General features: G+C 29.3%; 1 protein-coding gene across 3 annotated transcripts in view; it reads right to left on the bottom strand.

Moving 5' to 3' along the window:
* Window positions 1-13,863, bottom strand: part of LOC126735040 (carbonic anhydrase 13) — a 44,182-nt gene that overhangs the window by 18,268 nt on the left and 12,051 nt on the right. For 2 of the 3 annotated variants that reach the window (XM_050438918.1, XM_050438916.1), the window contains exon 2: window positions 4,911-4,945. In XM_050438918.1, the coding sequence (XP_050294875.1) occupies window positions 4,911-4,944 (34 nt within the window). In that variant the 5' untranslated portion in view covers window position 4,945. Of the gene's footprint in view, window positions 1-4,910; window positions 4,946-10,084; window positions 10,254-13,863 lie in introns of those variants that run through there. The other variant, XM_050438917.1, reaches the window with a different exon arrangement.

Genomic DNA, 13,863 nt, shown 5'->3' on the forward strand with positions numbered 1-13,863 from the left:
TGACTCCCTCTTAAAATGGCTAAAGAGTTTTCTGATAGGAAGAACTCAGAGTGTGAAGGTGCATGGCTGTACTTCTGCACCTACTAATGTAGTCTCAGGGGTTCCTCAGGGATCTCACTGTGCCCCTCTGCTCTTCAATCTATTTGTGAATGGTATTGTTAATGTGATCAGTTATAGTTCTGTAAGTATGTTTGCTGATGACCTGACGCTCTACATGTAGATTAAGCAGGTGAATGATATAGCCAAACTTCGGAAAGACCTTGATGCTTTGTGTGAGTGGTCAGTGATGAACGAATTGAGGCTCAATATTTCCAGGTGTTGCTACATATCATTTCATAGAGGTTCGAAGAGATTCAATTCTACATATAGTATCCTTGGTAAGTCCTTGCAGTATGTGAATGTAGTCAAGGATTTGGGCGTGTGGTTCGATGAGCATCTGAGATTTGTTCATCACATCTCTAAAATAACTTTAAAGGGACTAAGAGTGTTGGGTGCTGTAAACAGGTATAGTTCACATCTCTCTCTGCAAGCCTATTGACTCCTTTATGTCTCACTGGTTAGATCTAATCTTGAATTCTCTTCAGTAGTGTGGTCTCCTCTATATCAGAATTCAATAGATATGATTGAGGGAGTGCAAGATGGAGTTTTACGGTGTGCTGCATTTAGAATGGGCATTAGCTTTGACAAGTACCATCGTGAGGACATGAGAGTAACACTTAACCTGGATACATTGGCCCAAAGGCGTGTAAACGCTGATCTTTGTAAGCTGGTTAATGGCATGATTAGTGCTTCTCACCTTCTTTCTAAAGTGGGTCTCAATGTTCCAAATAGAACTCTACGCAGTTTTGACCTTTATCATGTTCCTATGCACAGAACTGAATATGGCCGTCATTCTCCTATCGATAGATCTCTGAGTGTCTTAAACGCTCATAACATTAATTTATGTAGTAGTTCACTGTCCGTTTTTAAGAATAGCCTGAGCAGACTATGACTGTAATTGTGTCAACTCAGTTCTTAGATATATATATATATTTATTTACATTATCTCAGCTCACTAGGTTAAGCTATCTATTATGTAATAATCTACTTTGTACATTTATTTTGTAAAATTGGGATTCCCGTAAATTTAATAATAAATAAATATCACTAAAAGAATGAATTAGAGATCTTATGTTAAAATCTGTATTGTAAATTATATCTACTGACTGATGTTTCAATATTCTGTTTTGAAGTGTTTAATGGTTTATAGTTTATTTGCCTTGGATTAAAGATACCGAAATACGAAAAGGAATAACGGAAGAATGTAAGCAAATGTAGGTGTAAATTTGAGAAGAAGGATCTGCAACTATTTGATTTTAATTATTTTTAGAATCTGGCTGAAACACGTCATTTTCAAAGCTTAAACTAATATTTTCTTAAAACCTATTTATGATGCTATCCTCTACATGAAATTCCGCTTTGGCTATGTTAATAAATATCAAATTCTTATTACTAGTACTGTTATCTGTCAACCTATCTATAAAGTCATTCACAAAATTGACCCTATTAAAGTCTATATATGGAATTTTCCAAGAGTTTATTTTGTTTCTAGTATGTTGTTTTGATGTTCCAAGTAACATAAGCTTTGTTGGAGGTTAAGCTTCCTGCATTTTTTGCTTTAGAGCCTCAACCATTTTTTTTTGCTTTCCTAAACTTCTCCCTCCAAACTAATGGTCATGCGGTGTTGCCTTAAACAAACCGCATTTAATCTATTAATTGCTAACTCTTTTGAGTAAATTTACTTCTAAAGATTTGAAATATTGTGTTCTTGTCCTCAAGTATACTCGTAAGTTCTTAGGCTTTATCGTCTAATTCTGTTTTCAAACTGAAGTGTAACTCTTTCTCCAAATCCAATTCTATCCATATTCCAAATCTATCCATTCTGCAGAGTAAAGTATTTTGTTTCGTCCAAGCTAAAAAGTTGAGAGAATATCCAGAACAGCCCTAATGCAAACAAAATCTCTTCGTGGAGAGTGACCCAACAAAAACAAAAATATCAGATTAGACTTTGTGCAATCATTTCTAGAAGAGAAACTCAATGGAATCTCATTATTCTATGGAAACTAAACTATGGGTTTTTTGCGTATACTGGTCGTCTTGGTTGAGGTATAGGTCCAACATAAAAATGGCCCTTAAAAAACTGTAAATACCGGTATAAAAAAAATATGTGACTTAAATTTATTCTTGTTAATATTACCATTTTTGCGCGCTCAGGATCTTCGGTTGCCTCACCGGTATATTCAAAAGGTGGCTATAGTATATCGCCTCAATACGCGAGCGATTTACAAAAATAATTTTTTGAATCACTGATTAATACATCGCATATAATTATCGATTATTATAACATTCATATTTATTAAAAAAAAGCGCAAGTTCAAGGTCTGTAATAGCATTTTAGTCAATAATAGTCGATACATAGTAAATTATTCAGAATAGTATTAATCGTGTCTGTCCTCGAGTTGAATTGAATAATAAGGAGAAAAAAGTTTCTTCCTATAGGTACAAACAGGTAATGTCTCAATTAAGGACGAAATACATATAACTGTCTGTCTTCTTACTATTATTCAATAACGGCCTGGCAAATTTCTTTCTTAGGTACCTAAATATCCATACAATAACATGCAATAGAAATTCATAGGCAAAGCATTACATTCAAGAGAGAACGACAATACTTCATCAATTTCCCATAATCGCGCTTGCTATTGATAGACGAAAAAACAATACGTCGCACATCTCAGCTAAAGTAAAAAGAAGAAATCCTATCCTGATCCTCTTTACTTTATTTTTTTGGTATTGCAAGTTGATATGTTGATTTCCATGCACTTAAGGTCTTCATTTGCCAGATCGGTATATTCAGTTTTCGATGAAATGACATCAAATGAGTCAGAAAAATAAATCAAAATTATGCAATTCAATTAATTTATATTTTTTTAAAGCAAAGTAAAGGTGATAGAGAAACATAGCAGTCTTGACATTTAGATAATATAATGGATATGTATTTCTAAAGCATATCTTTGCCTTTTGAAATCGCATATAACAAATAATGAGAAGCAGAGATATAAAGACATACTTTTAGACTTTCATATATCTTCAGAAGTTCTTTCTAAAAGATAAAGACGGAACACGTGTAAATCTCTGTCTTTATCGTATTACCCAGTAACGGCCTGGTAAATTTCTTTCTTAGGTACCAAAATATTCATGCAATAACATGCAACAGAAATTCATAGGCAAATCATTAAGAGAGAACAATAATGCTTCATCGATTGCCCACTTGCGCTTGCTACTCAAAAAAAGAAATTCAATAGGTTGCACATCTCGATCATAGTACAAAGAAGAAACATTATCGTTCTCTTTTTAACTTGTGACTTAGATTTTTTATTGCGGCATAACACTACCATTTTTGCGCACTTAAAACCTTCGCTTGCCTGACCGGTATATTCAATAAATCACTATAGTCCTTTTAATGCAGGACCCATTTACTAAACTCATTTTTATGATCACTGATCGATTATTGTAGCTTTCATATTTGCCAGAAAAAAAGTAATGGCGTTTTAGTCAATAATTATCGATGCATATTAAATGATTTAAAACAGTATTAAAGTCATCTCATGTCTATATGAGTTAAATTGGATAATAAGAAGAGAGACACATTAAGTGATCACACGCAGTCACGCCTATTTGTAATTAACATAAAAGAAGAAATCATCATCTAACAATTTAAAGGTTTCATTATAATACCCGGAGAAACATTACAGGCCTAGCAATTTAAGAACATAATAGACGTATGTTTCTAAGGCATTTCTTTTATTCACATTAATAATTAATGAGAAGCACATATAAGTAGAAGATACATCAGACCCTCATGTATCTTCAGATTTGCCAGACCGGTATATTCAGTAAGTCAGTTAGTTTTTAATTAAATGAAATCAGATCAGCGCGATTTTACTTTATTTACGCAATTCAACTCAATTTAAATTATTTTTTTTGTTCGGTTTTTCAGTGTGTGATGAGACCTGATGATTCCTCAATTAAGGGCAAAACACGTGTAATTGTCTATCTTTTTCCCATTATTCACCTACCTAGGGAAACAAAGAAACATGACTCTCCTTCTTAGTACTGATATCTAATAGTATTCGAATGACACGATCAAGTTAACACGATTTTGCTAAAAAATAAATACAAATATACGCAATTCGATTCAGTGTTAATTAGTAATAATTCATATGATGACCAAGTGATAACAGATCTGTAACTTGAACCTTTAACGTGACGATTAGTGTTGAAGTTTAATATTTAAATGCCGATTTTATATATAAAGTCATGGTTTTGCTCTTCAGGAAAATATTTTTTTGATTCAGAAGGCGATGGAAAATAAGAAAACTAAAGCTCTTAAAATAGTATGAACAAAAATCAAGAAGAATGAAAAAACACCAAATCCGAAATAAAAACATATTAAACTTGAAAACCACGAAGTAAAAAAAGTTGATCTTAGATATTAACAAATATTCCTCGTAATCATAAATAATGAGTTGTTGTTGCTCGTATTTTCCAAAATTCTGATTCCAATTAGGATATCATCATTATTCCTAATTACATTAAGATTTGTCAATTTAAAAACCATTACAGTGTGAAAAAGTCGACTTATTATAAGCCAGGAATTTTTTTAATATTTAAAACTTGTGCACTAATTGACAGTTAATGATAAGAGTATTATACTAAGAAAATCACATGGTTAGTGAAAAAAAACCACGATTTTTATAATCCTTGCATGACCTAATGCACTTTAAGGATGCATTGGTTTGATTTAAACAACAACATGCACTTCCAATTTGTCAAATTACATATCATTTAAAACAGAAAAAAATCCTTACCGTTTTCTTGATTATATCCCCACTCGAGTGGCATCCTGAAATAAAAATATCCGTTTTAAAATTATTGCTTTAGAGTATCGAGCGATAAAAAGTGACATTTTAAAAAATTATATGGGCATTGAACATGTTTTGACTGTTATATTGGACAGCTTAAATAATGAGGATACACTTTGGAAAAATAAAAAATTATGTATAATTTTGTTTTTTTTTGCAAGCGACAGAAATGAGTTATTTTAAGTAACTGCTTAGTGAGGTGAAATTTTCAATTATATATTTTCAAAAATTCTATTTTAACATTAAAATTTATTTAAATGGTTAATTTAATTTAACGTTCCGTCTTATTAAATAATCAATTTAACTTCTCTCATAGGAGGAAGTCAAGGAGCATTAAATCGGGTATTAGTTCTGGTCTTTCAGCTAACCCTTTTTAGACAATATTTTAAAATAGGATAAAATATGTAATAAACAACTAAAGATTTTAAAATAAATGTAACTTTAGATCATTACTTTATTTATTTTAATTAATTTTATCTACACAATACCACAGATTTAACGAGACAAAAATTTTTTTTTGTAATACATATTGCTACTTTTAATGAATATTGTCCTTTTTAAACGTCATTTCCATAGACTTATTAGTTATAGTTTCGTGCAAAATTTACTTGCTTATTATTTTAACTATCAGATATTAATTGACTCTGATAATTTATTTAAGTGGAACCTTACCGTCAGAAATTAATTAATTAACTATTCCTGACAGCTGATACAAATCTCAATTAAAGTGCCTGACATTTAGAAAAAATCTATAGTTTAATTATCATGAATTGTATAATAATTTCATCTTAAACGTTAGTTAAGAATTAATTAATTAACTAACTATGCCAGGCAGTTGAGGCATAATTTTCATTAAAATTTCTGAAATTAGAAAAAAAGTCAAAGCACAACTGCCTGAAATTGTAAAAGAATAAGTTAAACTTCAATTCTAAATTAATTTACTATTCTAGGCAGTTGAAGCATAAGTAAAAATAATATGCCTAAAATTTTAAAAAAATCGACAGCTCAACTACCTAGAATTATAAAATAATTTTAATTATTGTGCCTGAAATTTAAAAAATATTTACTACTCAACTGTGTGGAATTGTAAAATTTAACTTAAACGTTAAATATAATCTAACTAAATCTAACATTATAATCTAATATTATAATAATGATATATTTATTATTTAATTATTTCAGGCGTTTATATTCTAATTGTTTTTAGTTAATTAATTAACTAATAACGTTTAAGTTAAAATAGTTTTACAATTCTAGACAGTTGAGGCATTTTAATTAAAATTACGTCTCAACTGCCTGAACTAATTACTTAATTTATTAGTGACGTTAAAGGTAAAATTGTATTACAATTCGAGGCAGTTCACCTAGATTTTTTGAGTTTTTTAAATTTTACGCAATTTAATTAAAATCAATCCTCAACTGCCTCGAATAATTCATTGCCTAATTAATAACTATTAATTAAGACTCGGAGTGCTATTTAGTTTTGCTTTAACCAGCACTGCTTTCCTCTTTAATGTCTGAAGATTGCGATACACGAAGCGTTGACATAAAAACACTTTTTTTTAGGAATTTCACACTTCCTAATACTTTTAGAAATTAAATGATATAATGGACAAAATATTTTATGGTTTGTACAAAAGTTGTCTCCATCTCAGTCTTTCATGTACTAAAGAATCTTAATAAAATTATGTGTCTTGTACAAACTATGCAAGAAAAATGTAATGTCCAGACAATAAAAAATGCAAAAAAATGTTTAACTGAAACCAAACGTTCACCTTTCCACACACAAAGTTTCACGTTTTCTTCCAAAAGCTTTTCGCGACTTTTTTTAATCGGATTTAAGACTATTGTCAGGATAAATTATTTCCCTCCCTCCCTCGTCTCTGTGTCAAAAATTAATTAAATAATTATTCCAGACATAATTAGTTTCATAATTTTAATAAAAGTGCATAATGTTATTTGAAAAATCTACAATTTAACTTCACAGAATAGTAAAATAATTTACCTTAAACGTTATTTAAAAAATAAGTAATAAATTTTACCAGCCAGTTGATGCATAAATTTAATTAAAGTCACTAAAATTATAGAATAATTTATAGCTCAACTGCCTGGAATTGTTAATTAACTTAAGGTTAAACGTTAATTATAAATTAACTATTCCAGGCAATTAAGGCCTAAATTTATTTAAAATACCTGAAATTTAACTCCGTGGAATTGTAAAATGATTAAATTGTAAAGTTCTAACGTCAGAATTAAATTAATTAATTAATCCAGGCAGTCGAGATTAATTTTAAATAAACTGTCTGACATTTAAAAAAATTGTACAGTTCAATTGCCATGAATTATACAATAATTTCATCTTAAACGTTAATTAAGAGTTAATTAATTAACTTACTCTTCCAGGCAGTTGGAATTTAAACACAAACGTCCTAAATAGTTTAGTAAATTAATTATTCCAGGAAGTTGAGGCATAATTTTAATCAGTGTGTGGAATTATAAAATAATTGTAATTTAAACATCAATTATATATTCAGTAATTAATTATTTCAGGCGTTTGAATTTTAATTTTAAAGTTGAGGTATTTTAATTAAAATTACGTCTCGACTGCCTGGACTAATTACTTGATTTGCAGGCATTTTAATCAAAAATAAAACTCAACTATCTGAAATAATTAATTTATAAATTGACGTTTAAGTTGAAAAATATTATTTACAAATCCAGGCAGTTAATCTGAAAACTTTTTTTAAATTTTAGGCATTTTAATTGACAGAGAAACCACAAAATTTCCTATTCCCTTTTAATAAGCTACTTATTTTTAACAAGTTTTATTAAGAATTATATTACAATATATTCTTTCTGTTAATTAATTCTTTTTATCTTATTTACCTTTCTATGCCATATTTAGTAAAAACCCTTTTTAATTTATAATTCAATTTTGAATAATTTAAAGTTAATTTTTGATTGTTATTTGGGCTTACTTAAAGATACTAAAATTTAAATAAGAAATCGTTACTAATATTTTTAGTTGTTATGTTTTATAACAGTAATTATTATTACTCGTATTTTTTCTCCTAACGTTTGTTTTTCTAATCTTTTCGTTAATAAACTTCTTATTTTCCTCTCATTCACTTCAAATTTGTTTCTGTTTTTTTAATATTTTAGAGCAAAATATGTTTAACATTGTTCTCATAAAATGAAGGAGACTTAAATTTAAAAAAATTTAAATATAATTATTTAAATAAAAAAAAACGAAAATTTCATTTAATAAAGGTTTTTTGAGCAATAATTTTAAATCTGTATTTAAAAAAAAAAATTGTGTAAATATTAAAATAATTTAAAATTGAATACTTTCAAATTTTGTATTTTATGTTCAAAATGCTATTTAAAATTTTAATCAACATCGATTATTTCCGGAGATATCCGAATAGAAACCGATAACTCAAAAAATCATTTTAATTTATTTCTGGCATTATATTTTAAAGCCATAAATTAATATAAATGACACTATGTTGTGGCTACTTTTTTCACCCAGACATGGCGGTGATTCAAAATTGATGATCCGTCGTTTCGCCTTTTAGCGACCATCATCAATTTTTTTTAATATGATATCATCAGTTTACTGTTAAACAACCACCATCAAGCAAAAAAATTCCATTTACTTTTCTCTACGGCTTTAAATAAGATCAGAAAAAAATATAAAAGTATTTTTTTTAATTTTCCGTTTTTTTTGCATTGAAACTCCGGAAATAATATTTACCTGTGTATCATTTATTCTTTTTTAGTTTTTTTTAGTCATGGTGATTTTTTATAAAATGTAAAACGCTATATTAGAAGTATTACCTACAAAATAATCAGACAAAAGGTCAAAATCAATAGAAAAAAACAAAGAAGAAAAACTTTAAAAATGTCAGAAGAAGTACTTCAGAAGGATCAATAAAAAAACTTTTTTCTTCTTTAAGTGCCATCTCCTCTTAGTATGCTGCAGCTCTATAAAAAAAAATATTATAGACAATTCAACGGAATTACAGTTGTAACATTTTCTTAGATTGTTTAATCAGGAGATGTCTTCTTATTGTGCATTCCTTTTCCCTGTATCTTTCCTTGTATAATATTCTGCAACAATACATCTTTCTCTGACCTTATCACGTGACCCAGGCATTGCAGCTGGGCTTATCTTAATTGTGTTTAACATTTCCTTTCCCTTTCTCATTTTCCCCAGTACCTCCTCATTTGTTACCATGTCCACCCAACTTAATCTTAAAAGCATATAACCACAGCTGAAATGCTTCCAGTGATTACTTATATTTTCCTTGAATATTCAGGATTCCGTACCATGTAGCAACATCGAAAAAACGTCGCATCTCAGCATTCTGTTTCTAAGTCGTGTTCGTAAGTTAAGATCTCTACTGCATAACACACTTTTCGTTCTGTTAAATACAGTTCTATTGCTCCGTTGGTCCGTAGGTTTTCCTGTTGTTAAGCTGATTTTGTAATGGACATAAATCTGGTCTTTTTGACTTGATCAACCGAACTCCGTAAGCCTTGTATTGTTTCGGCAATAACAGAAGACATCATCTTCTGTATACCGGATGCTGTTAATATTCCATTAAACTTTACTCCTTGTTTCCTCTGAATAAAGATTAAATAATAGTAGCGATAGTGCACATCTTTGCCTTACACCACGTTGTATTCTTACTTCTTCTGAGAGTTCATTATCCACTTTAATATTAGCCGTCTACGTGTGGTATAAATTATTTATTATTCTAATATCTTTTATGTTTGTATTTTGGCAGGCAAACTTTAACAAATGCTTTGTAGTCAAGAAAACAAACATACATCGATTAATGATCCATGCATCTTTGAGTCAATACGTTAAAGGCAAACGATGCTTCTCTTGTTCCCATTGTATTTCTGAAGGCAAATTTTTTTCAAGTTTTGTTTCAATTTTTTTTTCCAGGAAGAGAGAGATATAAAAAAAGAAAGCAAGTTTTTTGTTCTGGAAAAAAAATAGTATCTCCTGATTAAAAAATGTGATACTAAAGATAAAAAAAGTGAAAAAGAGGTAAGAAATTATAATACAAGATAATGAAGAAATACTATAAAATATAATTTTTATATACCTTTCATTTTCCAGATCAATCCTCTCCTGCACTCTTAAAAACCCACACATCACCATAATAAATATTTATTTATGCTGACAAGCGTATGCAGAAATTTTTAAAAAATCTTATTTTCCACTCGAAGCTTTTAGCCTTCGGTTAAATTTAAATTTGCACTTTGAAAACTGTACAGAAAACGTGCATTTCTATCGGTTATTATACGATGTTTACAATTTGTTTGTTTTATTGCCTCCTATTCAAGCGAGAAAACCGAAATCTGGAATAATGATTTTAATGCTTTAAGGAGGGTTTCTTTGATGACCAGCCAACACATTTTTATGTATTTTTTATGACATTTATTTTATAATTTATATTTTTCACCATTAAATAAACTTTAATTCAATTAAAAAAATTAAATATTAATTAATGTTTAAATTAATTATTTATATAAAACATGTTTAATGTGATGACTATCCTTAATGAACATCCTGCTCGATTTCATAGCAGGATCCTGATAAGGCTTTTAGCAGTAACACTTAAACGATTAAATAAAATAAAATATGATTTATTTATTTGTTTAATTTATATGTTATAGCGGTGTTAACAGCAATCAGGATGTTCTTGTTGTCGGATTTAACCAGACAATAAGAACATTTAAGAATTTAAAACAATCAGGATCTGGTTTTATTATAAGGGTACTTAAGTACTGAAGGTTTATTGGTAAAGAGATATTGTAGATCTTTTTATAAATAAAATGGTCTAAAAAAAGTCAGATATAGATGAAAAATATTAACAGGCTCAAAAAACTTGAATAAAAATATTTAGTACCAAAATTTTTAAGTTTAAATTATTAACAAATAAAAAAAGTATATTTGGTTAAATTAAATTAAAATTTGAAGAAACGAAAATAAAAATATACAGATTACGATTCTGTAAATTGAAAAATAAATTATTTTGATTTTCTTTCCAAAATATTTCTTTTTTAATTTTTATATGATCTTTTTATGGTATTTACTTATGATTAATCTATGATTTCGATTTTTTAGATTTATTTTCATTAAAATATATAATTAATTAAAAATTTGCTAGGAAAGTAAAAAACTGATTGAAATAAAATGTAAAGAAATTAAATTAAGAAAAAACAGAAATAAAAAATAATATACGATTTTAATCTATTGATAGAAAGTAATTAAAAATTGCAACCAAAACTAACAAAATAAAAACGGATTAAGTATTGTTTTTAGGATATAAATTACCTCAAATTTATTTTTTTTATAATATTTTTAACTTTTACATTAAAAAAATTTGTACCCCTTTAAAAGAATAAAAAATAAAAGGCTTAACAAAACAATGTAATTTTTGTTTAATAAATGGCATTAAGACAAGTATGAAATATCCATTACAAAAATATAGATTTATAATAAGAAAGAAATAAATAAAGTTTAAAATATTTAATTGGTTAGGATAGCATTTAAAATAATTAGGTTAAATTTAAAAAATATATATAAAGAAATTTTAATTACAAAAATACCTAAAACAGTTCTCGGTAAAACAATAAAAAATAAAAAGTAATCAAGTTTTAAGGAAATATTTAAAAAAATTAAAAATTGCAAACCGTAACAATTTATTTAGGTTTTTATTCATTTTCATTTTATTAAAATCACATATTTTATTCTATTTTTTAATTATATATTTTATTTAGGTCAAGTATCATATTAACAAAACCACATGAAATAAAATGGTGCAATAGTATATACAATTCAGTAATTGGAAAATGAAATACAAAAATACGGCATTAAACCTATTTTTAGATCTATTTTACACAACAATCATAGTTAGACAAAAATGTCATGAAATGATACTCATCGTCTAAATTGAGCAAACCTACCTAAATAAAACAATCCATACAAGGGAACTGTGCACATTTCAATTTTTAACGTATCCAATTCCTGGAATCCTGTGATACAGGTGAAAGCACTATTGGATTTAGAGCCATCTTTTCACAAAAAATAAAGGTGGCGAGTAAGTGATATATTATTTTACTAAATCGCTGTTTAAATCCACAAAGAAACTATTGTGTTACCAGACGAGAGCTATTGGCAGCAGTGAAAGCTATTGCACATTTCCATAAATATTTGTGTAATCAACGATTCATCCTTAGAACTGACCCTCACTATATCAGCAAAATGCCAATGCTTTATCCAGAAGACCTTGCATTGAATCATGTCCACATTGTCTTAAAAAGGAATTAAAAAAGCATCCAGAGATATTTGCTTGTCATCGTATTGACCGTAACAGTCTTGATGAGTGGGATGCAGCTAGATTAATCCAGGATCAGTGTGATGACCCAGTATTGGCCTTATTTATAAAGCGAAATCTTGGGAAATTTTAAAGCCTGAATGGAAATATATTTCTGACAAGTCTCCAGAATTACAAGCTTACTGGTCTCTCGCAAGGGCCCAAGAACCCGGACTAGCGGGAAAATAAGGCAATATCTTGTTGGTGCACCTTTTAAACGAATTGCCCTAGACATAGCAGAACCTTTTCCTACTAGCAACTCTGGAAATCGATATGCTCGATTATCGATATGATATATCGATATATCGATATGCGATGGCCCGAAGTTTATCTCATTCCAAACCAAAAAGAACCACAGTAGATGTTCTAGAACAGGATATGCCGATTTGGTGTCTCCAGAGAGATACATTCAGACTAAGGAAGGAACTTTGAATGAGAAGTATTTCAGCAAATCACCTAGTTGCTGGAAATTAATACCCCTATTACCTACTTTAGCCTCAGTCGGATGGAATGGTTGAAAGATTTAATCACAATTGTCAAACCTATTTGAGAATTGTGACAAACTCTAAGCAAACCGTGTCAATAAAGACGCAAAATTTGAATAGCGCACCATGTTCGACATTCATAATGTCACCTGACTATGACGTGACAGATCGAAAGTTGACAGATGGGATTCAGTAAACATGGAGCAATTAACGGTAGAACAAGGCGCCTTGACTATCAATAATATATTATCAAAACCGTGAAAGTTTATTTGTCGATTCGGTCGAAATAATGTTTATAATACATCTACTGTGAAAAGAATAATGAAAAAATTCGAAAGTACTGGTGCGGATAGTAATGTGAAACACACGATACGAGCTTGTAGAGGTCGTTTAGGCCAAAAGATCAGAGCAGTGTGACAGAAACGCCAGAGACGTCATTTCGTGATCGAGCACAAGGATTGGACATTTTAACAGACACTAAGTCTTTAGCGAATTCTCACTAAAGATTTACAGCTGCATGCCCACAAAATACAATAGACTCTTCTGAACAGCTTCTGCCAGCAGACCATGAACAGCGAAGAAAATGCACCAATTGTATCCTTGAGCAACCTGCTGATTTTGCAAATAAAATCATTTTCAGTGATGAGGCCCATTTTTATCTCGACGGCTTTGTTAATAGACAAAACTGTCGCATATGTGGCTTAGAAAATACATGAATAATAATTATTATTCTTCTTCTTTTTCGTTCTTGTTGATCATATTCTGCTTACTCAAGAAAGGCGTACTTTAGAGGTACTTCTCGACCTTTCCATGCCTTTCATGGGTAGTATCTTACTAGTTTTTTCTGTTTTTTTTTCTTAATAGGTCCTGTGTGGCTTGCAAGTAGTTTTCCTTGCATTGATTTTTCCTGGAGGTACAGTTGAAAGTTTGATTAAGTATTTCTTTTTGTCCACAAATACAGTTTGGGTCTTTGACCTATGTTTTATTTAAGTGTTTCGGAGTGGTGCAGTGTTCTCA

The sequence above is a fragment of the Anthonomus grandis genome, chromosome 4 (genome assembly GCF_022605725.1).
Source record: "Anthonomus grandis grandis chromosome 4, icAntGran1.3, whole genome shotgun sequence".
Taxonomy (NCBI): Eukaryota; Metazoa; Arthropoda; class Insecta; order Coleoptera; family Curculionidae; genus Anthonomus; species Anthonomus grandis.